The 27,808-nt window shown below is 43.9% G+C and overlaps 3 protein-coding genes and 8 non-coding genes across 22 annotated transcripts in view; 9 read left to right on the forward strand and 2 right to left on the reverse strand.

Moving 5' to 3' along the window:
• Positions 1-102: 102 nt before the first annotated feature.
• On the reverse strand, positions 103-11,672 carry C4H11orf54 (chromosome 4 C11orf54 homolog). Of its 4 annotated transcripts, XM_065678778.1 has the most exons (10): positions 11,590-11,668; positions 11,224-11,386; positions 8,817-8,940; positions 6,657-6,755; positions 5,526-5,599; positions 4,668-4,769; positions 3,149-3,325; positions 2,252-2,401; positions 1,304-1,420; positions 103-409 (listed from the first exon to the last, which is right to left on the reverse strand). In XM_065678778.1, exons 3-10 carry the CDS (start codon positions 8,872-8,874, stop codon positions 236-238), a joined length of 951 nt encoding a protein of 316 aa, XP_065534850.1. In that variant the 5' UTR covers positions 8,875-8,940; positions 11,224-11,386; positions 11,590-11,668; the 3' UTR covers positions 103-235. The 4 variants fall into 4 exon arrangements, with proteins under 4 accessions (XP_065534850.1, XP_065534848.1, XP_065534849.1 ...); XM_065678776.1 differs by lacking the exon at positions 11,224-11,386 and having other exon boundaries at positions 11,590-11,672; XM_065678777.1 differs by lacking the exon at positions 11,590-11,668 and having other exon boundaries at positions 11,224-11,541.
• A 20-nt stretch (positions 11,673-11,692) lies between these two features.
• TAF1D (TATA-box binding protein associated factor, RNA polymerase I subunit D) lies at positions 11,693-25,507 on the forward strand. Of its 6 annotated transcripts, XM_065678773.1 has the most exons (16): positions 11,693-11,763; positions 13,456-13,698; positions 13,796-14,252; positions 14,485-14,660; positions 15,888-15,945; positions 16,280-16,483; positions 18,175-18,243; positions 18,495-18,546; positions 19,296-19,412; positions 19,731-19,777; positions 20,845-20,882; positions 21,408-21,485; positions 22,185-22,239; positions 23,243-23,317; positions 24,247-24,302; positions 25,113-25,507. In XM_065678773.1, the coding sequence occupies exons 2-6, from the start codon at positions 13,469-13,471 to the stop codon at positions 16,397-16,399; spliced, it is 1,041 nt and encodes a 346-aa protein (XP_065534845.1). In that variant the 5' UTR covers positions 11,693-11,763; positions 13,456-13,468; the 3' UTR covers positions 16,400-16,483; positions 18,175-18,243; positions 18,495-18,546; positions 19,296-19,412; positions 19,731-19,777; positions 20,845-20,882; positions 21,408-21,485; positions 22,185-22,239; positions 23,243-23,317; positions 24,247-24,302; positions 25,113-25,507. The 6 variants fall into 6 exon arrangements, with proteins under 6 accessions (XP_065534845.1, XP_065534842.1, XP_065534843.1 ...); XM_065678770.1 differs by lacking the exon at positions 18,175-18,243; XM_065678772.1 differs by lacking the exons at positions 11,693-11,763; positions 18,175-18,243 and adding an exon at positions 11,830-11,848.
• Positions 18,288-18,359, forward strand: LOC136014215 (small nucleolar RNA SNORD5). Its single transcript, XR_010612558.1, has one exon. It is a non-coding gene; the product is annotated as a small nucleolar RNA SNORD5 (small nucleolar RNA).
• Positions 19,059-19,185, forward strand: LOC136014210 (small nucleolar RNA SNORA40). Its single transcript, XR_010612554.1, has one exon. It is a non-coding gene; the product is annotated as a small nucleolar RNA SNORA40 (small nucleolar RNA).
• Positions 19,505-19,643, forward strand: LOC136014202 (small nucleolar RNA SNORA8). The gene has a single exon (XR_010612546.1). It is a non-coding gene; the product is annotated as a small nucleolar RNA SNORA8 (small nucleolar RNA).
• On the forward strand, positions 20,006-20,137 carry LOC136014205 (small nucleolar RNA SNORA1). Its single transcript, XR_010612549.1, has one exon. It is a non-coding gene; the product is annotated as a small nucleolar RNA SNORA1 (small nucleolar RNA).
• LOC136014201 (small nucleolar RNA Z40) lies at positions 21,050-21,122 on the forward strand. Its single transcript, XR_010612545.1, has one exon. It is a non-coding gene; the product is annotated as a small nucleolar RNA Z40 (small nucleolar RNA).
• On the forward strand, positions 22,003-22,134 carry LOC136014207 (small nucleolar RNA SNORA18). The gene has a single exon (XR_010612551.1). It is a non-coding gene; the product is annotated as a small nucleolar RNA SNORA18 (small nucleolar RNA).
• On the forward strand, positions 22,992-23,128 carry LOC136014203 (small nucleolar RNA SNORA8). The gene has a single exon (XR_010612547.1). It is a non-coding gene; the product is annotated as a small nucleolar RNA SNORA8 (small nucleolar RNA).
• Positions 24,344-24,473, forward strand: LOC136014204 (small nucleolar RNA SNORA25). Its single transcript, XR_010612548.1, has one exon. It is a non-coding gene; the product is annotated as a small nucleolar RNA SNORA25 (small nucleolar RNA).
• Positions 25,508-27,071: 1,564 nt separating the features above from the next.
• CEP295 (centrosomal protein 295) overlaps positions 27,072-27,808 on the reverse strand; it is a 41,301-nt gene continuing 40,564 nt past the window's right edge. For all 4 annotated transcript variants that reach the window (XM_065678763.1, XM_065678761.1, XM_065678765.1 and 1 more), the window contains exon 29: positions 27,072-27,573. In XM_065678763.1, coding sequence (XP_065534835.1) covers positions 27,526-27,573 — 48 coding nt within the window. In that variant the 3' untranslated portion in view covers positions 27,072-27,525. The remainder of the gene's footprint in view (positions 27,574-27,808) is intronic.

A 27,808-nucleotide genomic window follows, 5' to 3' on the forward strand; every position in this document is an offset into this window, starting at 1 on the left:
GCACTACAAGAGCGCCCTCCCTGCTCCAGACCCACTCTTAAGAGGTCTGCGTCCTTCTTGGGGCCATAACAGTCATAACTGCAATGACAAATACACTCCAAATTTCTTTCACAAAATGAGGAAGTCATCTCTTTATTGCTGCCATATTTATTCTTGACTCTGATAATCAGACATAATTAAAAGCGTTAAAAAATCTGCATTTGTATTTTAGAAAGATTCAGTTGTCACCACAGCCTCAGTCTCTCCCGATGAGATGGGTCTCCTGGGGCCTGTCGATGCGGAAGAGCAGCTCGGCAGGCAGGAAGTACCCCAGGTACTGCACGCTGTCGGGGCTGGTGTCCTGATGGTAGTGCCCTCCTTCCCCGTGGTGACTGAAGCAGTGGGTGTGCTCCACACGCAGGTCAAAGCCCTGCCACCACAGAAAAGCCCGTGAACACATATCCATGTGAACAGTATTCAAAAGTCCTGGGGTAGCCTCTCCTAGGTGCAGATTTCCACAGCTCTCAGAGCCTGCTCCAATTATTAAGCACCGAAAATTTGCAAGATGCTTGTGAAACTAATGAGACAAAAGGAGCTGCAAGCCTTACCATAGGACATCAGAGAGAAAAATGTTTAGAAACCCTGAAAGTCCCCAACTTTTGGTGTCAATCTTGCAGAAATTTACTTTTTTTTCATCACAGACTGGTTTGGGTTGGAAGGGACCTTAAAGCTCATCCAGTTCCAACCCCCTGCCAGAGGCAGGGACACCTTCCACTAGACCAGGTTGTTCCAAGCCCTGTCCAGCCTGACCTTGAACATTGCCAGGGATGGGGCAGCCACAGCTTCTCTGGGCAACCTGTGCCAGGGCCTCAGCACCCTCACAGGGAAGAATTTCTTCCTAAGGTCTAATCTAAATCTACCCTCTTTCAGTTTAAAGCCATTCCCCTTTGTCCTGTCCCCACCTGCCCTTGTAAAATACTGCTCTCCAGCTTTCTTATAGGTTCACTTTAGGTATTGGAAGACTACTCTAAGGTCTCCCCTCAGCCTTCTCTTCTCCAGGCTGAACAACCCCAGATCTCTCAGCCTGTCTTCATAGAAGTGTTCCAGCCCTCTGTTCCATTTTCATGGCTCTGTCCAGTGACAGAAATGATAAACTTCTATTTCATTACACCACCTCTGGGAGAGGTGGTATATACAATATATACAATGTATATACACAATATGTATACAATACATACACATTCCTGTTCTTAAAAGGAAAATCACATCCAAGACAAAATTCATTACAAGTCTCAGTTTACACTCAGCACTGAGAAAGACTCACTGGATCTCTGGAAACTATTACTGGCTGACAAATCAGTGGAGCCTTCATTTCAAAGAATCTGAGCCAGTTGTTGACATCTTCATCAGTATTCAGAGGACAGGCAGAAAATTCTGGAGGCTACAACAAAATAAAAGCTTTGTAAGTGAAAGGAAGACATTTGTATCAAGATACCTTTTCTCTAACAACTTCCCCTCACTTTTCCCCTCTCCACAATTCTGCTCGCATTTGTTCTTATATAATCATAGAATGGTTTGGGTTGGAAAGGACCTTAAGATCACCCAGTTCCAACCCCCCTGCCATGGGCAGGGACACCTCACAATAAACCATGTTACCCAAGGCTCTGCCCAACCTGGCCTTGAACACTGCCAAGGATTTATCACTTCTTTGGGCAACCCATTCCAGTGCCTCACCACCCTCACAGTAAAGAACTTCTTCCTTATATCTAACACTCTCCCTGTTTAAGTTTAAACCTATTACCCCTTGTCCTATTGCTACAGTCCCTGATTCTTGACTAAAAGCAGCTCAGCAGTGGCCGTTACTGTGTTTCTGCTAGAAACAGAAGTGACCAGAATATTGCTTCTTTCATTGCACAGAACTACTGAAGTGAGGATTCTCCTCCTGGTACATTTTAGAAGCTTGGTTACTTGGTAAAAAAAAGTCTATTGCTTCTTATAAGTACAATTTTATGTATTTAATTTCCATTCATTTTACAGCAGTTCTGCAGTTCTTTAGGTGCCCACAGATTTCAAAAGCAAAGATGATGGTATTAAGGCTGAGTAGTACTTTTGCAACCTCAACTCCTTACTTTAATGCACTACTTATCCTAACAGTTTATGCATCCATTTAAAAGTAGGAAAAAAAAAGTCAAGGCACTAAGATGTTATACCCTGATTTACACATCTGTTTTCTGATGGATAAAGAAAGTTATCTGAATTGAGAACAACATACCATAATGTGAATCTTGGCTTTCCCCTTCTGAATGATAAATGTACCTCCCATCCCAACTGGCTTTTCTCCATACTGTTTCTCTAAAATTTGTCTCAGACAAGACACAAAGTTCAGTTCCCCAGTTCTTCCGTTGGCTTTCACTTCAATGACCTGGAAAATAAAGTCAATTTGTCACTGCTGTCTTACGCTGCAACAGTCTGCAAAGGTCTGTGAAAGCTGCTCTGATGCTCTTCCAAGCTTATAAACCAAGAGGACTTGTTGAGAATGTGTTTCCTTGCAAGTGCTGGTCTACTTGCATCATTCCAGCAACTGACCAACTCTCCTTCCTGTCTGATCAATGCTAGCTTTGCCTGTGTTTGAGTAAACAACTTACTGCCCAGCACCCGTACATGAGACAATAATATAAGCAACCCCTTTCTGCCTACCAGCTGGTTTTCACTCTGTTCTCAAGAGTTATAAAGAAACTTTTGGGAACAGAGAACACTGCTCAGTTTCCATGCAGCTGTCACGTTTCTGACGCTGCCCACACCTCTTTGTACTAGCTGTGTTGAGGGAAGCACTTCTCCAAAAAAATCAGACAACTGCCCAGAGCTGATTTACACAAGTGCATTGTACAACCATTACCTTAAATCACTGCTGCATTGGACTGGATTTGGATGGATGATTTATGATGGAAGAGTTCAGTAAACCAATACTTGTAAAAAATCCAAACTCCTCTCTGTCTCCACCAATTCTTCCCCTTGTTCACTGGCATCAGTTCCTTATATTTGGATATTCATTCTATGAAATTACTACTTTATTACTATCACAGACAACCAATACGAGAACACTGAATTGTAAGTTTCCCTTCAGCCACAAAGCTCCACAAGCAAAGTCACCTTTGATCCAAGTACACACCTTACCAGGTTGGCCTTCACTGGCATAAAGGTTGGCCAAGAGCCCAAACTCACAGTCAGTGTATTTACTGCTGTACTTCTCAAGCAGGCACCCTTTATCTGCAGGATTTATCTGAGCAAAATAGCTCCCATTTACAGCAGGCTTTTTATCACTCTTAGTTTGAACAATAGGGATAAGCTGAAAAAAAAAAAAAGACCATGTAAGTTTAAGTCAGTAAGAACATGTAAAGAGTCAGTCAAATGAACAGAACTCACATAAATGGAATTTAAGCTTTGGACCATGATCCCAAGTAATAATATCCTTCGTCACCTAGATCTGTCTCTCAGAATGAGGTCTGTACTAGTAAGAAAACTGCACTAATATTGTAATATAATTGAAAACTCCAGAAAACAGTCTTACCTTTTCTGGACAGCTAAATTTAATGTTATGTGAAGATTAATGGTACTGGTAAAGAAAGGAAAAAAGTCTAATGATTGAGATGTGAGGCCTGCATGCAAGTATTGGAATTCTATGTAGTGCTTTCTCAGCGTAGAGTAACAAACACTATTATAATGCCCCAAATTTAATGCTGAGATGGACTATCCCATCCACCAATAAATACATCACAAGGAGATGGCTAGACCAGAGGTTTACGTTTGGAAAGACTCTGACAGCAGGAGTTTCTGTCTCCCACCTCTCCTGCAGGTGACCATTTTGTTTGTGGCATCTTTAAAATTTACAAGGTAGAACAAAGCCACCCAAGAGGGCAAAAACCGGGGAGTATTTCAAAGGCGTTTACCAGCAACTTTGACAAAGCATTTCTAAATCTTGTCTTTAAATCCTCTGGTCAGGTCTTTGTCAATCAGTTTCAAAAACTCACATTTCTTGCACTCTTCACAGTAAAATGAAGACAGGCTGAGGAAGTTGGGGCTGTTCAGCCTGGAGAAGAGAAGGCTGTGTGGAGACCTCATAGCAGCCTTCCAGTATCTGAAGGGGGCTATAAGGATGCTGGGAAGGGACTCTTCATTAGGGACTACAGTGACAGGACAAGGGGTAATGGGTTAAAACTCAAACAGGGGAAGTTTAGATGGGATATAAGGAAGAAATTCTATACTGTAAGGGTGGTGAGGCACTGGAATGGGTTGCCCAAGGAAGTTACGAATGTTCCATCCCTGGCAGTGTTCAAGGCCAGGTTGGACAGAGCCTCGGGTGATATGGTTTAGTGTGAACTGTCCCTGCCCATGGCAGGGGGATTGGAACTAGATGATCTTAAGGTCCTTTCCAACCCTAACTATTCTATGATTCTATGAATCACATACTTCTTGGGAAATTACAAATTAAAGATTAAGCTTTATTATCTCAATAGTGTGCACCTCATTGGGTGGCCTTCATTTGAATTCCTGCTAATGTGTTTTATGTGCTTTCGGCATGAATGGCGTTTATTAAATGTTTTGTTGTAAATGGGAAATGCCCATCATGGTATTTTACTATTATGATGCTTCCATGAATTCATTGAGAACTATCACACTCATTTACTGACCTCAGCATTTACTCCAAGAGTCTTAGATGAAGCAGCTCCAGCTCCAAGAATGAAAGCTCCAGGCAGCTCTATGTCCTTCGCAACTGTATTTAAATCATAAACCTGTAAAAGAGAAACACTCCTTTGATTTTGGTGTGGTGTTCTGATTAGGAATTGTCATTCTGTTCACTGTAACTTCTGGATACATTTAATTCACAAGGCCCTCATTAGTATTTTGGATAATTAGGTTGAACACAGTTTCTGAACAACACAACATTTGGTAGTAACAAATCAGGTACGTGTCCATTTGTTTTCTGAAAGGTGGAGTCTGCCTATATGTTCCCCTGCCATTCCACCCCAAATCTGAATTGTTTTTATTGGAATTTGTATTTGTGTAAAGTAAGTCACACGGAAGGGAATATCATACAGAGACAGATGGGGTGAGGTCTCAGAAAGGAGGCATAATATTCTTAGAAAAGGACAGCATTGGCCTGAAAATCCAAAACCAGGCAGGTTTTAGAGGGAATCTTGGCTGTGACTTGAGATCACAGCCATGCAGCAAACCACATATAAACATGCAGACAAGCCTCTTGTTTAGCAGTTCCTTCCATGGCTGCTATCACAGGTAGTATGTTTCCAAAACTATCTTGTATCTGAGGGCAGGAGAAGATGAACCACCAACCATTTTTGCTATTTTTGCTACGATGGGTAAGATTTTGTGACAGAGTCTATGTTTAACACACATCAGAATCAATGTCATAAACCACTGAAAGTAAGTCTTACCATATTCATTAGTCCTTAGTTTCGTTTGTATTTCAATAAAATATTGCTTTTCTTTTGACAAATGTATTAAACCCCACAGCCACAGGAAAAACTCACTTTTTCTTTCTGCGCAACAGGTATGAGGTAAGGAACACCTCCCACATCTGCTATCCTAGGTTTTCCACAGATTCCTGGAAAGATACAGCCAGTTAGCTTGGTAAAAATACTTTCTCTAATAATCTTAAATGAGCATGCAGTCTAACCCACCAAAGAACTGCTTCCTCAAGCTTCTAAAACCCTTTGAGAACACTATTTCCATAACATGCTTACACAATGTGTTACACTAAGGCTGGGTTGGACAGAGCCTTGGGTGACATGGTTTAGTGGCAGATGCCCTGCAGGGGGGTTGGAACTTGATGATCTTAAGGTCCTTTCCAACCCTAACTATTCTAGGATTCTACGATTCTATGACATTAAGTCATAAAATGCTTCACAGTAGGATTCAATTTAACACCTGTTATTAAATTAATGTTCTGTTAAGCACAAAAACATTACTACAGTGGGCAACAACTGCCATTCACCAGTTCTCCATTAAGATGCCCTCACCACAAAATGGATACCCCCACTGACACTCCACTTGCAAAATTCCAGCAAAGCTGGATGCCCAACTCTTGGGACAATTCATCCACTTATTTGGATGCATTTTAAGAAGTGATGAATCACCTTCTGGAGGTGTTTCTTTCAACATATTGATGACAGAGGGAACTCAGATGAGTAGCACAGCTGGCAAGTCTGTCTTCCAGGCAGCTAATGTCAGAGAAGATGAACGCCATTCAGAATAAGATGGTTTTACTTCATTGGCATACATGAATGACAGGAATTTAAAAATGCCTGGAAGTGTAACTCCTTGGATTCAGACAGTGATTGGCATGGGCCTAAAGAATTTCTCTATCTGGAGGATAACAACTTAATTTCAAAACCTTTTCAGTACACTAAATAAAGCTTATGAAATCAGTCAGTATTGCAATCATAGGTTAAGAAAATTACGACAAGTACTTGGTAATGACTTGTCCTTGTTCATACGTCAACTAGGAATCAAATCCAGAAATAAAATGTAGCCCTCCTCTCATGCATCCTCTACCTGAAAAACAATTTAAGCTCTCCCAACATCTTTAGAAGATCAAAACCAAGTAGGATCAGGTAAAAAGAACTGGAGAAGTCTTTGTGGAAGAAGGAATACGTGGTTACCTTTGGCAGGAAAGTTGAAGGGTTCCTGAGTCAGATCAGGGCAGTCTACAACAGACACTTGAGCATCAGCAAAGTTTTCTTTGAGCCCTTTCTGCAAAACTATGATAAAGAATAATGGCAAAGTTATTGAAAATGAAAAATTACCAAGAGTTTGACAAGTTGGTAACAATAATAAATACACCTGTTTAGGGATTATTTCAGCAAGATACATTAAAGGACTTATACTGACCCTAAGTAACTCCATTCAGTGGTACTGTCCATAGGCACTTGTTGCCTGAATCAAAGCTTCAGAGAAGAGCAAAAGCTTGTAGACTTAATTGTGTAGCTACCACACTAATTAATTTTAAGAATTTTAAAGACCTTTTAATTGAAATACAATAACTGACTACTCCTAGTAGCACTAGGAACAACACAATGTGAAGTAACATGGGTAAATTTAAACCACATTCAACAGTGGTTTTGCTTCACAGGAGCAAACAGTTGTAACCACAGTCAAATACCATGAAAGAGCAAAGGAGGCAGTAAGTTTTAGCTGAAGTGATAATCAGTTCTTTAAATATACTAACTAGGCTCTTTGCAATAGCTTGATTATAATCTCAGGCTGTCTCTGCTCTCTGGAAACTTCTGCTGTCACAGGTCTGTCACATTTACAGTCATGTGGAGATCGTTCTGGCAAGTGCCACTGTCTGGATAAGACAGATACCGAATGGTGCTGATGATAACGAACAGCTTCAAATCTGAACTTTTGGTTTTGCTTTGTATTAATGTTTTTAGGCTCAGAACCTGCAAAGTCACTCAAGCAACAGGGAGGATTCTGACTTAGACAAGTGCACTCTTTGGAAACAACTTCCAAACCTTAACTGAGTGTGGGAATGCCTTCACATCCACTGCTTGAAATATCGTGTCAAAAGGTCCGAGTTCTTTCATGCCTGAGAGCCTGCTTTGACAGATGTCTCGAACTGAGGAACAGAAAATCCAGTCTGTTGTCTCAAATCAGGCAGTTCCTTGTTTACTCAGGACTCTCCTGTGATTTTGTTTTCTCTAATCAGGATTTGAGCCATACTTTACTTCTTGGGAGCAGATTTGCCAAGCTGTTGACCACAAGGGTCAGTAGGAGGTACTTGGCAGGTCTCTCAAATACACCTCACAACCTTCTGACAAATAGAAAACGACAATAAAAGGGCACACCCTCCTCAAATGCTCCTCAAGAGCTGGACAGCAACAAAATTCACAGCTTACTGGAGGTCCTCAGGACAAACTCTACTTTTTGACTCATTTTTTCCTACTACTGTTTTAAGCTGTTCTACTGCCAAGTACCTGCTGTTCTCTGAAGACCCCACAGGTCTATAGCAACCCTGGCCTATTGGCCCAGCCTGATTGCTGCTGGGTGAGAAAAGCACGGAGAACCACCCAGTGTACTGCTGGGACCACACTTCCTCAAAGCATGGAAATGTCAAACTGACACAGTGTTGGGAGAGTGGCACACTGAACTTGAACCAGTCCTGAAAGAAACAAATCCTTTTGTACATCTGCTGCAGGAGACAGACTTCCAGAGGGACAATGCCTTTCTACTAGGGCAAGGAAAGAAGTTCATGGGCAGGTGCGTTGGACCAAGTCACCTCCAGAGATCCCTTCCAACCTCAACTATTCTGTTCTTCTGAGCACATTTTGAGGTGGTTTTGGAAAGAAAAACTGAACAAAATGTTTCCTGCAGCCCGGTTCTAAGGCAATCTACAAGAGAGGAGTCAACTAGGCTCAAGCAAGAGGACCTGCTGTGCTATACTGCATCTTGTCAGCTGCATTTTGGGTAGTCCTGAAAAAGAAATACAGTAGGGTAGAGGAGGGCAGATGACCCCCTATGTGTAAATGAGTTCAATCTGTTACTGTTAAACTTTCCCAAATCTGCAAATATACAGACAGTTTTAAAGGGTTTGAAAAGCTGTTTGTGTGCTTGAATATCATTTGGGTCTCGGGGAGGAGTCAATGTTTGCTTTAAGGAAATAATAGCATATACAAACATAGTGCTTTTTACATCTCAATATGTCAGAGCAGGAACATTCTGCATGTCCTGCACACTGTGGAGAGGTTTTGATAAGAGCTTTAAGATAAGCTTGAAGAGTACATTAAATGTTGTTAAAAGTTACACGCTGCATGACTTACCCCCAGCAAGTTCCTCCAGACTTGGAACATGAAAAGCAAACCTTTCGACTTTGGCCATTTCCTAATGGGCGCTGATTTCTTCGGGAAAGAAATTACAGTCTACCACACTGCAGGAGCAGCTGATCTGCAACAAGGACAATAGTTTAATGATTAAAACAGGCTGTTTTCAGTGTTACCTATTTTTCAATTTCACACAAGAATAGACGACAGGAGAATTGTAGTTCTGCCATCAAAGGAAAGACTAACAGCTTCAACATTAATGTTAATTTTCTTACGTGCTTTGGAAGAAGAGGTGTCTGTCAGCTCTATAGCTGTCTCAGAGCATTGCACATGCTAGCCCTCAAGCTTACGAGTGGGTGTAGGCAAAACACACCTTATGTTGAATCCAGTTCATGAAGACAGGTCAGATTCATGTATGTCCTTTGGAAGCCTAGAGCCAGATTGGTTTTGAAAGAAAACTGGGCTTTTCTGAGCACACTGGCTGCTTCCTCAGGTCTTCCCTAAGGTAATGTTTACTTTTCCAGCACTGGCTATAGTGAACTTTCAACCTTAGCTGTGCCATGGTCTCCAATTGATTCTAGGCATGTGTTTCCCCCTTCAGAAGGGCACAGGCTAGTAGCAAGATAGAAACCAACAGCAGCAAGACCTGCAGTATCAGGCTGTGTACGGCTACAGAGCCTGCAACAAAAAGTTTTGTTTGAATATAACTTTAGGAACCTCTTCACAAATGAACTATGTTACAGTCAGCCTTGCAGCAGTAAAGTCAGCTAGTAGGGCCAACCACTAGCTTAGGGCAGAACAGCTGATTATACACTACCTATAACCCAGCCACAGCAATCATTAACTCCTTAGGCACATGCTTGCTGCACACAACAGAAAAATAAAATGGGTCCCACTTATCCAGACCTCAGGCCCTGGAGGAAAAAAACAAAACCCCAATTACAATCCCAGACCTGACAGAGATTTTCTTAGAAAGGGCTGTGATTTGAGAAAGATGTTCCTGTATACTTTTAGGTTCTATTATAAAAGAAGTCCTACTTAGGTTAGGTATAAGGAAGAAGTTCTTTACTGTGAGGGTGGTGAGGCACTGGAATGGGTTGCCCAAGGAAGCTGTGAATGCTCCATCCCTGGCAGTGCTCAAGGCCAGGCTGGACAGAGCCTTGGGTGACATGGTTGAGTGTGAGCTGTCCCTGCCCATGGCAGGGGGGGTGGAACTGGATGATCTTAAGGTCCTTTCCAACCCTAACTATTCTATGATGCTATCTTATGACTGTCAAAAATCATAACTTTCCTTACACCATTGGCCTCTCAAGTCTGCATACAGGAAAAAAATCTCCGCTGAAAAAAGAAGAAATAGAGGTGGGAGATCAGAGCAGTCACTTACATGAAGTCTTTAAGCGCTAAGTTCAGCCACCCCAGGTACTGCTGTAGCAAGCAGCAGATAAAGGGAGAAACACAACTATCTGTGTATAGTAATTCTCATCTTAGTTGGTCTTATCCATCTCCACTGCTACCACCCTTCTCTGGCTGTGGAGGAGAATGTAACAGGCTGGACTGGTGCTTCTGGTAGAAGCCTACCATCAGATGGAGTGAACCCTACTGCAAGACTTGAAGTGTGCACACAAGAACACAAGAAAGAGAGCAATTAGGGAAAGGAAGTGACAAGTTAACTGGTTGAAAAAGTCTGAATCAGACTAAGAAAACAGGCTAGAACTGCTGTGGTACAAAAGGCAGAGGCATGACTTGGACACAGGTCACACAGGTAGGCTCAGATACAACACCTAGGCAATCACCTTCTGTTTAAAGGACAGTAGTCAGTTCACCACAATCAAGAAAGGAGGGAAAGACTGGGAAAAGCTTGAAGTACCATAATAAACCTGATCTGATTGCTAGACATTTGTCCCTGTGGGGAACGACACAGACCAGAAGCGCATCCACCCAAGCAAGCATTCACAAGGGAGTTTGTGTGGTGTGGGAGACGGAGAACCTGAAAGGAGACAATTACGATCCATCTTGGAGGGCTGGAGTGACAGTGAATTACCACAGAAGACTTTCAAAGACAGAGCACAAATAGTAAAGGGACAGTAAGATTATTAGGTCTGGGATGGCGCAACAAGAATGGAGAGGACAAGCATCTAAAAAGACTTTACAAGTCTGTCTTTTTGAGGAAGGAAGAGCAGTCAAGGGCTGGGAGAGTGCAGATGAAACGGGAACCATGATATTAAGGCGTGAAAGGGTATCAAAACCTGCATTAAAACTAGTTTGGAGGGTAGAAGCCAGACGGGAGGAGTTACGTTCAGGCTGGAGATGAGTAAAAATGGGGAGGGAAAGAACGAGGAGAGGAAAACTGGAACATGACAGTCAGTGAGAGACAAAATCAGCGATGCCACCAAGCGCAAACCCGCACAGATGCAGCCGCAGAGGTTGCGTTCCTCAGCTGGGGCGACGGGCGGAGATCCCGCTGGCGGCAGGACAGCCGGGGCACCAGCTCAAGCGGCTGGGACTTGAGGAACGGCGAGAGCAGGCGAGGCCGGGGTCCCGGGGAGGGAGCCAGGGGCAAGCCCGGAGCGCTGGAGCGAGGGAAGGCAGCAGTCAGGAGAAGCGGACCCGTGCAGCGGTCCCGCGCCGAGCGGGAAGCGCGGAAGGGAAGCCCGGACCCCCCCGGGCCAGGCGGGGAGCGGCTGAAGGGGGAGATGGCCGGAGCCGCCTCGCACCGCCCGAGCCTGCAGAAGCGCTGCCCGAGGAGCCCAGCCCCGCGCCCGACCGCACGTACCTGCCCCGCCGCCCCAGCTGCTCCGTGCCTCGGGACCGCCCCGCCGCCCCCAGCATGGCGGCGCCCTCGCCCCATTCCCTTCCTCCCGCCAGCCCGCGCGGCTCTCGCGAGAGCCCGGCGCTATTTAAGCCCTCCGGCGGCCATTTCGCGCTCTCTCTGGCGGCGCCGCGTGAGGTGAGGGCGGTGGCGGGGGGGTTGTTCGTCATCCGCCGCCATCAGTGCGCTGCGGCGACGGGAGCGGGCAGAGCGGGTGATGCGGGTGAGGGCGAAGCGTGGTATGGAGTCGTGCCCGCTTGTTCGACCGCTTCGTTCGCGGGGCCAGCCCGGGTGCGGCCTGCCCCGGCAGGGGTGCCCTCGGGAGCCGCAGTGTGGCGGCCGTCCGGGCGGGCGGGGGTGTCCGTGCCCTGTGGTGAAGCGGCGGGTGCCCATGGACGGAGGGCCGGCCTCAGGGTGCTGAGGGTGGAAGCGAGCGGTTTGTTAGCCTGAGGTGCCGGAGAAGCGATCGTTGCGCTTTGGAGAGACGTTTAAAATAGGCGGTTGTATGTTGTTGTGCTGCTTTACTAAGGGTCTGTATGGTGATAGATGTTAAGAGCAGAGCTGTAATAGAGGCGGTGGGTGAAGCTGAGCTGCTGACTGTACCAGCCACAGTCTGGGTAGCTAGAGTGCTGTTGCTGCTCATGTACCTGATTTGATGTTAGGCTGTTACGTTGCTCGGTGTTGGGTTTGTCAGGCTTTGGGTGAACCAGTGCTATCAGTAGTCTGCAGTCTGTGTGGCTAGAAAAAGACCTTTAAGATCTTGTTAACTACTGCCATGCACAAACGGCACTCACTACCAAGTCCGCCAGTGATCCATGGCCTTAAATGCCCCTCTTACATGCCTAAATACTTCCAGGGTGGTGAATCCATCAATTCCGTAGGCAGCCTGTGCCAGTGGCAGCGCTTTCAGTGAAGAGGTTTTTCCCAGTATCCAAACTTAACCTCCCCTGGTGGAACTTGAGGCATTGCCTCTTGTCCTGTCACTTGTTATTTGGCCGAAGAGACTGGCCCGCACCTTAGTACAACCTCCTTTCAGATAGCTGAAGAGAGCCGTAACTCCCCTGAGCCTCCTTTTCTCCAGGCTAAACAGACCCAGTTCTATCAGCCACTCCTTACAGGACTTGTGCTCCGCCCTTCACCACTTTGGATGCCCCTCATGGGATTTGCTCCAGCAACTCAGTATTTGTCTTGTAATGAGGGGCCCAGAACTGAACCTTCTAGGTGCGGCCTCACCAGTGCTGAGTAGAAGGGTCTTTGCCCTGGGCCCTGTTAGCCACTATATGATACAGGCCAGGATGCTGTTGGGCTTCTTGGCCACCTGGGCACAAGCTGGCTCATGTTCAGCTGCTGTTGACAAACTCCGCAGGTCCTTTTCTACTAAGCGGCTTTTCAGCCACTGTAGCATTGCATGGATTGCTGTGACCCAAGTGCAGGACCCAGCCCTGAGCCTTGTTAAACCTTATACAGTTGGCCTTGGCCCATTGATCCAGCCTTTCCAGATCCTTCTGCAGAGCCTTCCTACCCTCCAGTGGATCATCACTCCCAGCCAACTTGGTGTTGCAGACTTACTGAGGGTGCACTAAATCACCTTATCCAAATAATTGATAAAGATATTAAACAGAACTGGCCCCGGTACTGAACCCTGGGGAGCACCACTGTGACCAGCTGCCAGCTGGGTTTAACTCCATTTACCACCACTCTTTGGGCTCAGCCATCCAGCCAGGTTTTTAACCAGGAAAGAGTGCACCCATCCAAGCTGTAGGCAGCCAGTTTCTCCAGGAGAATGTTATGGAAATGCTGTTCTTTAGTGTCTTGAATTGTGTTCTTTAGGGCAAACAGAAACATGAGTGATACAGATGGATCCCAGGCTTCTGGCTCTGATTACCCTGATGCCCAACTAATCAGCAGTTGGCAGGAAAAACCTGATAAAATACATGCATGTGAAACAAAGACACAGATGGAGTGTTCAAGGCAAAGGAATGCTGCTTCTGATGAATCTTCAGATGAGCTTAACATATGTAAATCGTCGGCTGCTTCACCTGAGGTTTTACTGGACAGCAGTGATTCAGAAATGTGAGTTTTTATCTCTTAAGAGTTTTTCATGTGAAAAACCTGTGTCATATGTCACAAAAGTATACATTGTATTGAAACTATTTTTTCTTGTTCTCAGTGGTATCTCTGTTGCTGGTGGCAGTGGGTGCCATCCCAAATGTTCCACTGCCCCTGCAAAGCAAAAAACGAAATCTGGGTCTTCAAGGCAACAAGCTGAAGCTGTTGCAGCAGTGACTGACAATGAAAGCTCCTCAGATTCCTCTCTGTCACCTCAAAGTCCACCGAAACCATCAGAAACTCCAAACAGGCCCAAGTCAAAATTCAATTTGAAAGCCATTTTTGACTATCACTTCAGGGGGAAAAAGTTTAAGGCTGCTGCACGCCGAAAATACGTGGAAAAGAAGGGGAAGAAGAGAAAATACGTGAGCACACAGATGCCTGTGGGGAGGCCACCACTGACTGCCTCACCTCAGGAGCGAAAGAGAAGGCTTCTAGACAGAGGTGTTCAGTTCCCTTTTTTTAAAAAACATTATGGGACGGAAGATATTCCCCTGAGGATGGTTCTTACCTATGAGGTGAGTCCTCTTATTTTGTGGGATAGATGTATTATTTCTTTCTTTAGTCTAAAACCAGCAAGTTTAAATTGGCAGTTATAGAGCCATAGAACGGTTTGGGTTGGAAAGGACCTTAAGATCATGTAGTTCCAACCCCCTGCCATGAGCAGGGACACCCCACACTAGACCAGGTTGCCAAGTAATGGTATTTTTAAGATTTCGCCTGATGTGTTTGTTATTTTTTTTTCTTCAGCAAGCAGCTCTAAAGGGTTATTTCCGGTACATTGAAATGCTCAAATATGAAGAACATCTTAAGAAAGCTTTAAAAGCTCTTCAGGCTAGTGAAGACTTGGAAAGAGAATGTCTGATGGAACGGAAACACAAATATTTGGATGATGAAGGTCCCATTTCCCCTATTCAGGAGACAAAGTAAGTTCAGCTTTATATTTTTAGGTGGTATAAGACTTCTGGATTATTATACTTTAATATAGGTGCATGACACTCCAGCCCAGCCCCACCTCGCTCTTGGTCTACCCCCTGTTCACTGGTGTGGGGAGGGCTTTAGTTCTTCTTTTAGTTGCATATCTCCAGCATCCTGAAGCTAGCTCCGTCTTAGGCAAGCCAGTACAACCAACGACTTAGCACAGTTGAGGAATTCAGGAGGTAGTACAGCTGCTTTCAGTAGCATATGATGTTGGGACAGTTATAGGTGTACCAAATTCAGTTCCTACTATCTTGTCCTTTATCATGGAATCAGCTAGGTTGGAAAAGACCCTTAAGATCATCAAGTTCAACCATTACCGCATCACTTCCAAGGCCACTGCTAAACCATGTCACAGAGGGCCTCATCTACATGTTTTTTGAATATTTCGGGGATGATGATTCCATCACTACCTTGGGCAGCCTGTTCAAATGCCTGATCACCCTTTCGATGAAGAAATATGTCCTAATATTCAGTCTAAACCTCCCCTGGCTCAAGCTTGAGGTTATTTCCTTTTGTTCTACTGCTGTTGTGAAAGAGACCACTCCCCACCTCACTACAATCTACGGAAGTAGCAAAGTTCTGTAGAATAAATGCGAATGAGCTCATCTGGACACCAAATTCTTTACATGAGATGAGTACTAGTGAACCAGTCCTTCCCGTGCCACTTGTTGAAACCATTGTGCAAAATGATTTTATCCCGATGTTGAGAGAAACCTGTGCATGATAGTGGAATTTAATTTTGTTTCATGGCAGTATGGAGATATCATTAAGAAATATCATAATAATATCATTAAGAAATCTTTGTAGTGTTGTTAGCTGAGTACCATCCGCTTGTTTTCCTGATTGTATTTTGCTTGTTTTCTGGCTTGTTGACATCCTAGCCTGTTTTTCAGTGCAGTCCTAAATATCTCTATACTACTGTTGATGTCTGCCACTGAATCATTATTCTGCTGCTAAGCCCTGCTGCTGTCTTGCCAGTGCTGTTTGTGAGGCTGCAATTCTGCTGCCAGAAACTGTCATTTGGAAACAGTCTTATGTAGAAGTAGTAGTATTGTACACCAAGAAGCTGTAGCACTGCCATACTCTTAATAGAGGGGTTGTAGTAGGAAAATAGTTGACAGATTTTTAGACTACTATAAAAGTCCAGAGCTTGATTTGAGTTTTTATTTCAGTGAAGATGATGACAGCTTGAATTCTGATAATCAAGAAGACCATGATGTCAGAGTAGTGGTGAGTAAATATTCTTTCATTTCAGAAACTGTCTAACCTCCTTTTTCTTCAGAGGTTAAAGAACTAGTAGATGATGCTTTGAGTACTTAAATCTTGATCTTGGATCCTTGATCTTAGATCCAGAGTTAACTGTGTGAAACCTGTGAATCTTGATCTGTAATCCACAAGGAAATTGCTTTGAGAGCCCACACTCTCTCTTTGAAATAATGCTGGAATGTGTAGGGAATCCAGAATTCTCTGAAGTGTTCTTAAAGTTTGCAAAGTTACTACCAAAATCTTGCCTTTTAAGCATCTCTGAACTAGACTTGTGAATCCTTTTGTCTTGTGTTCTTAGGAGAACAGCTCTTTTATTCTAAGCAGCAGAATTCCCAGTAAGAAAAAATCAAAGTCAGAAAAGAAAAATGCAAAATTAACTGAAGTGATTGAAGTAGAGGAGGAATATGACGGCAGCTGAGAATTTTGGGCTTTTGTGGGTTCACCTTGGTGAACAGGCAACTGAGATGGCAGTGAACACTCAAGGAGTCACATTCAGTTTAAGGTGAGTATATTGGGCTTGTGTCTGAGACAGTTACAAAACAAATAAAAGCTTAGCAAAAGCCAGGTTGTAAGTGTCTTCTGTGCTGTCCCATGTCAAGTGTATAATATCCTTGACTCAGTGGCTGCTACTCTTGCTGAAATGCTTCTGCAGCTCAGCTTCTGTTAACCAGTGATTCACAGGACTTGTGCACAGGCAGCCCAAAGAAGTTGTGAATGCTCCATCCCTGGCAGTGTTCAAGGCCAGGTTGGACAGAGCCTTGGGTGACATGGTCTAGGGTGAGGTGTCCCTGCCCATGGCATGGGGGGTTGAAACTTGATGATCTTGAGGTCCTTTACAACCCAAACCATTTTACGATTCTGTGAAAAGAAGGTCCAGATACTGTTCGCAGCAGCAGCACAGTATAAAAGTACATTCAGAAATCATGTAGATGAGGCTTTCAGTGACATGGTTTGGTGGTGGTCTTGGCAGTGCTGGAGTAGTGGTTGGACTTCATGGTCTTAAAGGTCTTTTCCAACCTAGTTGGTTCTATGGTTCTATGTTTACATACATACATACATCTACTGAAGTTACAAGGGATAGTTTGGACCCTTTCATAGCTGACTTGTGGTACTCTTAAGATTATTTTTCTGTCTTGAGAAAATGCAGGATATGCTGTGAAATACTTCAAGAGCTAAGTCAAGGTTGAAGATGAAGCTTTATGCAGATAAAGTGCCAACAGTAAAAGTGCAAAGTGGTTAGTCAGCTGGGACAAAAGCTTCTTGGAGAATATGGTTGATGCATTCAGATGATGATGAAATGGACTTGTGTGATTGAGGTTGTCTGTTCCATGTGGAATAACTTTTCAGAAAATTTCTGTGCTCCTGAATCTAATCCCGTAATGTGGAATTAGAAGTTACCTTAAAATACCTATGGTAGCACAGTGAATCTTGGATTACAAGATTCTTCCCTCGCCCTCCTCTGTCCTGAATGAATTCTGACACATACATGACTAAGCACAAGATGGAAACTTAACAAGCATTGCCCCAGTTGCAGATACTCTCCCAGGGGTGTTTTAGACAGTTGGGAGTGTGACTAGTGAATGTTCAGTAATGTCTGACTGATGGCTGACTTAATGACAAGGCTGTCTTCATAGCAGTGTCAATAAAAAAGTGTTTAAGAAGTTTACTTGTGAATCAGCAAGATTTAAAAAGCAAAGCTGATTTGTGTCACTCTTAATAACAAATCAGTGTCAGCAGTAGAGCTGTTTAGCAGTTAAAAACAGTCTGTGCCAAACAGGGACGTTGCCAGAAAAAGATTCAGTATCTGTGTGTTTGATTTCCTTCAAAACACAGTTGACAGGGGGAGGAAATTTACAGTAGGTGCTCAGTATGATTATTAGAGCAGGTCAAGTAGCATTGCCTGTGTTGCTTCAGTTAGGGTCCTGAATCTTTGTAAAGAAAGTTGGGAGTTTTCCAGTTGCAGCCTGGTAGCTCCAGGGAGTAAGACTGTAAAAACTACTCTTCAGTTGGCAGTGTTCAAGGCCAGGTTGGATGAAGCCTTGGGTGGGATGGTTTAGTGTGAGGTGTCCCTGCCTATGGCAGGGGGGTTGGAACTAGATGATCTTCAGGTCCTTTCCAACCCTAACTATTCTATGATTCTAAGATGACATTTAATACTGGTCCAAAATTAATGGCTAAATGTAACTCTTTTAGGGATCTACCTGAGAGATACTCTATGGCTTGAAAGACTCATCCTGGATCTAGGAGTGGGGTTCTTGCAGGGTAAGGTGTAGCAAGGTGTTATGTGGGGTCCTGCTCATTCTGCAGTTCATGTGATGAATTTTTCTGTTCAACTGCTGAGTGACTCAGAAATGAACTAAATTTCAATTCTGATTAGAACTGGATAAATCACATGAAAATCAGGCTTGTCACAACTGTTACATTGCTTGCTGAAACATAGCATTTGGCTTTAGGAATCTCAGTTGCTTGACTGTATCTAATAGTTTGCATTCCTTCGCTTTTCTTTCTTCCAGTTCATGGTGCTTTTGGAGGAGGAAATGCCACTTGGTTTTCCTGATGTAAATGGTAAGCTGTTAACTGGTTAACAGGGACAGCAGAGAGAAGCTCTTAGTCTTGCACTTAACGTCTTGCTCAAGCTGTCTAAATGTCTAAAACATCTTCCTGTAGGATGTTACCAAGTCTGTGTGGCTCCAGGACAGCCTAGGAAATGGCATGCAAGAAAATGCTGTGTAAGATTACTGGACAGGAAAACATTAACATGAGAATCCCTGAGCTAAAGCTCGGCAAGGAGTGAAACCTTACGAGAACATAGTCTCTTCTTTGGCTGATGCTGTAGTGTGGGTGCCAGACTAGATAATACACCAGCTTGACACAGCGTAAGTTGTTCTTACAACAGAGTATCTGATACTGAACTCCTTGCCACAATTACTTTGGTCCGAACTGCACCTGTTTCTCAGAAGAGATGATAGTGGAAGGTGACGGTTAGTAATGGCCACTGTATAGGAAACTGAGACATAGCTTCAAATGTAGTTTTAAAAGCAGTGGAAAACTAAAAGCTGCTGCATTCAGTCTGTTCCAGCACGTGTTCAGTTTTTGTCTGTTGCTGTAGACAAAAACCTGGAACCTAGTGCTTAGAAAAAACCCTTCTTTTGCAACCCACAGCTGATGAACATATTGGTTGTGTTACGTGTATGAAGGGACAATATTTGCGTGTGTTCAAACAGAAATTCTTTCAAATACTGATGAACCTAGGGCATGGGTTCTGTGTCACAGATCTGCAGAAATATAACGCAGTTACATCTATTTCTTTCCAGGCTCTGCAGATTGAGCACAGCAGCTTTTGAGTGCTTCAGTTCTTAATGGCTGTTAGCTGATTTCTGATGTAGCTCTGTTACTTGAGTGGACTCCTGTGGAGCACATCTGTGAAAGAGGTAAATTTTGTGTTTCTGCTGAACTTCAGCATAAGGGTATCAGATTTCTTCAGGCAAGTACTATTTCCACAGCCAGTAACCAGACTGACTTGTGCACTGGATGGTATCTGCACCCAGCAGTGTCTTCCTGTTGGGGTGTTCAAAAAGCAGTGCTACAGTATTTCAGCAGCTGGCATCGTTGGTTTCCATGCTGATGTGCTGGTTAAACTTGGTATTTCTGTTGAAACAAGTACATTAAAAGTTCCTTATTGGAAAGCTTGTAAAATGCAACATTGAAGAACTATAATGATACTATTTCAAAATATTTCTTCTTAAAAGGGCGTTCCTGTGATGTCTGGAACACAGTGGAAAGCGTCTACTTGAGGGTAAGTATTGAGGAAATGGTTGGGTTTTCCTAGGTGGGAGGTAGTTGGATGAGGATCATAAAAGCTCATATCTTAGGTTTTGGTTGCCTTTTTACAAGGAAGCAGGATTTGATTTTTGAAACACAAATCCAAGCACCAGATGGCAGTTAAGTAACATGTTTCTGCTGAAGTTAAGTGGCTGGGCTTCCGAACCAGAAGCTCTTCTGCAGCCATTGTGAAGAGTTGTTACGCCATGTTATTCAGCAAATAGACACAACTCAGTGTGTGTCTGAATTGAAAAATGTGGCTAGAAAAGGAACAGGTTGTGCTTTCCTCACTGTATAGTTAATTGCAGTGGTGACAATGAGACCTGTAACAGGTTCACTTAGTGGGACAGCTATGCAAATGTAGTTGAAAATGCAGCTACTGCAGAGTCCCAAGGATGAGCTTGTTTAGATTCTGCATCCTGCCTACTAGAGGAAGTAGAATTAGCAGGTGGGGGGAGAACACTTGCAGTGCTGCATTTCTGCAGATGGTTTATTTAGAGCATATTTGTAAGCTTTAAAATGTGATGTGATAGGGGTTTCCTTTGTCAGGTGTCTCCCTTAGCTGTGCCTCTGTGCCATAATACTCCAGTTTCTCACATAGTGGATAGATGCTGTTGGCAGTTGTGTGGTAGTCTGGGCCATGGCTCTGATTTCAAAAAACCCACTTTGTTTTGGTGTTAGCATTCGGACAGCTTAACTGGACCACAGTCTGTCTGCTTCATACTGGGGGAAAGTTCAGGTTAGGTATTAGGAAGAAGTTCTTTACTGTGAGGGTGGTGAAGCACTGGAACAGGCAGCCGAGAGAAGTTGTGAATGCTCCATCCCTGGCAGTGTTCAAGGCCAGGTTGGACACAGGGGCTTGGAGCAACCTGCTCTAGTGTGAGGTGTCCCTGCCCATGGCAGGGGGTTGGAACTTGATGATCTTAAAGTCCTTTCCCACCCAAACCATTCTGTGATTCTATGATAGATATACTTAATTCAGTATTTTAGTAACTTATTAAGACTTACGCTGTTACTCAGATGCAACAATTTACTTTTTAGGGAGTCTACCTGGTAGTCCAGTCTGAAGCAGCGTCTTGGTAAGTTGGTGTGCAGATTGCTTTTTAACCCTTGCCTGTTGCAGGTTAGCTGGCTATAACTTGATGAGCCTGTAAAATTGCTGCTTTCTTCTTAACTGGAAGATGCTGTGTTGCTTTAGAAAGCATCAGAGCTTTTCTCCCCCTAAGCTTGAGAATGCCATGAGAAAACTTGTTGTGATGATTGGCAAGATGTTCAACTGCTCTGAAGAGAGTGAGTGAGAATGGCCTTTCTGAACAAACCCACCACGAGTGTCCTTTTCATGGCACTTGTTCTGTGCATCTTGAGTATTTAACATGCAGCATTTTGTATAAGCAAAGATGGTGACCATGTGTCTTTATTTAAAATAAACAGAAATGAAGAAGAGCTGTCAGGTTAAATAGAATATTCAGATGTTCAGTGTGATTCCACATAGTGGCTGTCAGGAATGTTTGTGATGGTTAGAACCACTTGAGTACCAAGCCCTACTCTAGGTTCCGCTGGTTTGTGTGCACACGTCAGTTTGTGACCCGATCCTGCTTTTACAGATGGTATGTGCTTAGAGAAGATGACAGAAGAAACGCAGGATGCCATTTCATGGAAATCTGAAGGCTCTTCTGGAGTTGGTTAGTATGACCTGAGGTTCTGAGTATTCCTTAATGGTGAAAGGGCTCTGGTTTTCAGTGGTGGGAAGTCTGTGTGACTTTTGGGGGGGTTTCAGGGACTTGTTTCTACACTGTGTTACTGTGTTGTAATGTAGCACGTACTCTGTTCAGAACTGATTTTAACTTCGATTTGTCCAAAACCATTCATACAAATGTCTCAGTCAAAAAGGAGCTGATCAGCTTGACTTCTTGCACTGATACCTTCATTTCTACAGTCAAGTTATGTTTAGCAGGAAAGCTAGAGGATTCTGTTTGAATACAATTTTGTAGTTCATTTGCTTTGTTTGCCTTTCAGCTAACGTTAACTTTTAATGCTATGAAGGAGTTACACTAACAAAGGGGGAAGATGAAGTATCACCCTCTTTCTTCCCCCAAATGTCTCAAAACAAGTTAAAAAGACAAATAGGTTCTGTATGAGATGACAGTTTCAGTCTGCTTGATTTTTTTACTTGTTGCTTTAGTTTAGAGTACCAGAAGTGTTGAGGTCTATCCCGATAGGATCTCTTCCATAGGTTCGTGTCGTTGGAAATGCCTCACAGAATAAACTTGTGGTTTCGCTTTACCCATTGAACTACCTGTTAGTTCTGTGGGATAAAACTGCAAGACAGATGTTAATGTAGCATCCAGGGAGCTGTAATAACACATCATGTCCTCCTTTAGGTACTGACTTGTGTTTTGATACAAATAGCAAAGACTATTCAAGCGGAAAAGCTTGGTAAGAGTTGAGAGATGGTGTGTTTTGGGAGTTGAGGTGTAACTAACATGAATTGCATGGGGTTTCTGTGCGGGTACCTGATTGCTAACACTTCTTGTGGTTTGAGTTTTTTGGATGGCTTATTCCTCCTTACATTATGAAAGCATGAATATTGTTTTGGTGGCTGTAGGTAAAGAGGCAGCACTATGGTATCTGTCTGAGCTTCAGGTAACTTCATAAACATGGTGTCTTCCCCTGCATTTAGAATTGCAGATTCAGCTTGGTTGGGAAAGACCTTTAAGATCAAATCCAACCATTACCCCAGGACTACCAAGACTACCGCTACACCGTATCTCAGATGTCACTAAGATATCAAGAGATGTGTGATAGTTTCATACTGAGCAATAATACTTGGGTTATATTTTTAAGTTTGGGGTTTAAAGAGTTTTAATTTCTGAGCAGCTCAGCCAGTTCATTATATGCAGTTAAAATTTCTGGCTTCTGGTCTGTAGAGTGCAGTGTTTAAAGGAAACCAGGCAAAGTACTTTGAAAGAAGTATAAATCCTTCACAGGAGGAAGGATTATAATAAATTCCCTGCCAAAAATGTGGAAGAATTCTGAAATTGCTCTTTCCATTAGGTGAAATCCACAGTGTGTTTTCCCTCAGGGTTGCATGGCGACTGCACCAGTGTAGTCTGTCAGTAAACACTAACTGGTGCATACAAGCTTTACTGTTAAACGAGCAGTTGTGGATGAAAAAGCACTGTGGGTGTTGAACTGAATGGCATCTGCACCCAGCAGCATTCTCTGCTGGGATGTTCAAAGATCAGTGCTACAGGAGGTCAGCGTTGGCGTCGCTGGTTTTCATTCTGCTGTGTTTGTTAAACCTGGTATTATTGCTGATAGAGTTTTTGTCCTGCTCTGGGATTTGAGTGTACTCACTTTCTAGTTGCATGTTCAGTATGAGAACTGGATACCTGTCTCTGGAACTCGGCAAGTCCATTCTGTCTATTCTTTCTAACAGGTGCTTTAGGATACAAAGTAAAGTGGGTGTTGCTGTGTTGAAGGGATGAGCTGCAGAAGATAACCTGTGTGACATGTAAGTACCAGGATACTGGTCAATTCAGATGCTTTCATGCTACTTCACAGTTTGTGTGTTAACTTGTGTGACTTTGGAACATGGAAACCTCAGTTTCTCTACCATAGTAGAGAGAACTGGAAAGCTGTCAGCCCAGATTTTGGCAGTATTGAGCAGGCTGCTTATCTGCAAGTCACTGTGTGTGCCTGTGTACTTTAAGTGGATGTCACACTTGTGCAGCAGTTTGTACTGGTTTCCACATTAGACTGCTGTTGGTTGTGAGGAGTTCCTCTGGACATGGAGTTTTTAACAGGTTGGACGGGACTTGGAGTAACCTGATCTAGTGGAAGGCTCCCTGCCTGTGGCAGGGGACTGGAACTAGATGAGCTTTAATGTCCCTTCCAACCCAGACCATCCTGTGATTTTTAGGCTTGTTGGTACACAACTTGGCTTATATATTGGCAGGACTGATTTGCCCTAATAAGAAGGGATGGGTAACTGGAATATTGATGTAAGCCCCAGATTCAGGTTATCATCAACGTAACAGCAGTGAGGAGATCTGGTCATTACCAAGGCTGCTGGGATGTTGCTGTTTCTGGTGAGCTGTGGACATGACCATAAAGCAAAGCCATCAGACTCCTGAACTGCCACATCATGTGGCACTAAGTCTGCTGGGAATAAAGCTTCTCTGTAGGTCACAGACATGCTGCTCCCCTCTGCTGCTAAAAGTAAGTTCTTGCTGAGGTGCATGTGTGTGGCTGTATCCTTGGGCACCTCCAACACTGAAGCTACAGAGGAGCAAAAGCTCTAGTTAGAAAGGTTGTAACTTGGGCTCCAGAAGCTGCTGTTGAGAGGATGGTTGTGCACGCAGGAGCAAAAAAGCTTCTCCATGCAGTTTACACCCAACTTGTGAACTCTTCACTAACCAAATCTGACTCCTTAACCCATAGTGTCTGCATGTGGGAGGCCTGAGGAACCCTGAGTTGCCATCAAAGTGAGTCTGAAGGTGAGTGCTTAGCAGAATGGCTGGTGCTACAGAGAAACTCATGGTCACTTCAAAGAGGGTTTGCATGGCTGAGAAACCAGCAGCCCTTAACGCGGTGACCGCACATTGAAATCCTCTGCAGGATGCCATGGATGCATGGTGTGTGCTATGGTCTATTTATGAGGAGATAAACCTGATGTAGTTGGGCCTTTTGGAGTAAAAAAGGATGTTTATCCAGTGCCCTCGGGGTTTTTGAGATGTTGATGTAGGAAGAGGCTGATCGGTTTGATGCTGAAACCTGTTGACTTCCACAGCATGGAAAACTGAAGAATACGTTGATCCAGTTGTGGCATGAGCAGTCTTTTAACTTCATTGCTGCTTATGTGTCCATGGAAGCTGGTGAAGGGTCTTGGAGCACAATCTTATAGGGAGCAGCCGAGGGAACTGGGGTTGTTCAGCCTGGAGAAAGGGAAGCTCAGGAGAGATTTTATTGCTCTCTACAACTACCTGAAAAGAGGATTGAGAGATGTGGGTGCTGGTCTTTTCTCCAAAGTACCAAGGGATAGAAGGAGAGTAAATAGCCTGAAGTTGTGCCAGGGGAGGTTTAGATTGTATTTAGATACTAGAATAAATTCCTTCCCCAAAAACATTGTCAAGCATTGGAACAGGCTGCCCAGGGCAGTTCTGGAGCCACCATCCCTGGTGAGGTATTCAAAAGATGTGTAGATGTGGTGTATAGGGGCATGGTTTTTAGTGGTGGATTTGGCAGTGTTGGGTTGAAGTGTGGACTCAATGAGCTAAAAGTGCTAACAGATGCTTTTCCTCTCTCAGGTCCTGGTGATGTTGCTGCAATGAACTTCATGGCCCTTCTGAAAACAAAGAACCTTATCCAGAGTGTTTCTTGCAGTAATTTATTATTAACCACTCAGCCTAACTCCCCTCACTGCTTTGGACACTGAAGTAGTGTGCAGTGTTTGGAAACTGGTTCAGAAGCACAGGAGCCTTTGTCCTTCGCCTCTGTCACAACTTGTCTCCATTGCCCTTGTGGGAGATGTGAAGCTGCCAGCTTGCTGTTGCAGAAGACGCAACTAGGAGCATAGATAAAGTTTTAATTTGAGTGGGAAAGGCTTTATCAGCTGTTTTCTCTCAGTTCCCTGTCCTGAACCTCAGGAGAGAATGTGCAGAATATCAGAATGTTTAAATAAAATCAATGTTGGAGAGCTGCAGCCTGGGATTAGTTCCTGTTGCTCTGGTGTAAGCACATGGGTGTGTAGATTTGGAGAAAACTCCAGGAACAAACTTGCCAACAAAGTTTTCAAGCTGACAAGCAGCTATCCTTTACTGCGGTGCCAGGAGACACGGGGGATAGCTCCTCCTAATGTGTGTCCCCGTATTGCTCCACAAGCCATCCTTACATAGCCATTGGGCATACATATTCGCAAGGTTATGTATGGACTACATCACTTTCCAGAAAGTTCCCTGCATGCGCACAGAACTGTGGTGGTGGTCTCTGAGGGTCGTTTACTTCTTCCAACAATCGTCATCACTTCTGGCAGCCTTTGAAGCACATGCAGGAGATGCTCATACCAGTTTAATTGGTTCATTAGCACCAGAGACATAATAATTCTCCTATCCTCCTACTTACCAGTTGGCTTAACTGTAGCCCATCCTGGGCACCTTCCATTCCCACATACTCCTTATCCCTGTGTCCTGTTCTTCTAGACTGTTTTTCTTAGAACCATAGAATCATAGAATAGTTAGGGTTGGAAAGGACCTCAAGATCATCCAGTTCCAACCCCCCTGCCATGGGCAGGGACACCTCACACTAAACCATCCCACACAAGGCTTCATCCAACCTGGCCTTGAACACTGCCAGGGATGGAGCACTCACAACCTCCCTGGGCAACTGATTCCAGTGCCTCACCACCCTAACAGGAAAGAATTTCCTCCTTATATCCAATCTAAACTTCCCCTGTTTAAGTTTTAACCCGTTGCCCCTTGTCCTGTCACTACAGTCCCTGACGAAGAGTCCCTCCCCAGCATCCCTATAGGCCCCCTTCAGATACTGGAAGGCTGCTATTAGGTCCCCATGCAGCCTTCTCCAGGCTGAACAGCCCCAGCTATGTCAACTATAACAATTTATCTTGTACAAGAATGCTCAGTGTGTTTTCCAGCTGCACTCTATTTTTTCTATGTATCATGCACCTCTGTAATTTTCCATTGCTACTGTTACAAAGCCATCAAACACATTACTTAAAACTGATTTTAAAGGTTTGTATATTCCATTTTGTGATTTTGTGCCCCCCTGTCTCAGTGTGAATAAATCATGGCAGCTGCTCCCCTGGCAAAGTGTAGGCTCAACCTTTTCCCCTGAGGATGGAGCAAGAGTATTTTTGCATGAAAGCCTCAGCAGCCCTTGTGGAACCCTTACAGCCAAAATGAGAGACTATTAATTGTATTGCTGATTGTTGTGTTGCAAGAAGCCTCCACCTCTCCTCACCATGGAATGACAAGCTGGTTTTGGCTTTTGCTCTTAAATTGCTTCAGCAACTGCAGTACAAGCAACTGTACCAGGGACTGAAAAGCTCAGTGAAAACAAGCCTGAAGTGTAGTTGATGGCTCATCGAAAATAAGCTCAAACTGTTCTGTATTTTAAATATGCAGTGAAGTGGCCCTGCTCTTCCACCTGCTCATGACCACATAGCAGGAGTTGAGCTTTGCACTTGTCCTCGTGATGTAACTCCTTAGCTCTGTATCAGGAGCTTAGGAAATGTGGATAGAAAGATGGAATTTGAAGTAGTAACAGGGTAAAGGGTTTATTTTCTTCCCTCCATGTGCTTTAAGATACACCTCTTGACTGCAGGAGCTCACATAGTGCAGAGAACAGATAAATGTTGAACTTCACAGAGGAGATGTCTTTCGTCCTGAGGTGTCAAGTCATCCTAAAAAGCTTTATTAGAAAATGCTTTATATGTGTGTATTACAAGAGTTAGTACGATCTGTCTTTAAAATATAGATGCCCGTCTAGAAAGGCTTTTTAGTGTCAGTCTGCTCAGTCTGAGCCCATGATTACAGCAACAGTCAGTCTGCTGCTGTAGGGATCTTGGGAAAAGTGAGTTTACTCACAGTCTTCTTACAGCTTAAAGCTGAGGATTCTCATGGGTCCACAATGAACGTAATGTAAGTGCAATACGTTGTTGGCTCCTAGACTGTACCAGGACAGTCGTGTTAAGTGTTCAGCCAGTCATGGTGCTTTCCCAGTCTTCTTGGCTCGTAGTTTTTCCAGCATCTTCTGCAAATAAGAACAAACCAGCATACTACTGTAGTGTAGCTTGAGGGACAGGACCAAAACATGGAACCTGGACATCAGTAAGAGCAGAGCAGCGAGTCCACCTACTGCTCCAAAACTCCTGCATGTCAGGGGGAATGTGTGCTTATTGCTCTTCTTTCCTGTTAATGACAAGATCTGTAAAACAATGCAAGGGCAGCACTGATGTGTTCCCCTAGAGAGAAGTTGAGGTGGCGGG

The sequence above is a fragment of the Lathamus discolor genome, chromosome 4 (assembly GCF_037157495.1).
Source record: "Lathamus discolor isolate bLatDis1 chromosome 4, bLatDis1.hap1, whole genome shotgun sequence".
NCBI classification, from domain to species: domain Eukaryota; kingdom Metazoa; phylum Chordata; class Aves; order Psittaciformes; family Psittacidae; genus Lathamus; species Lathamus discolor.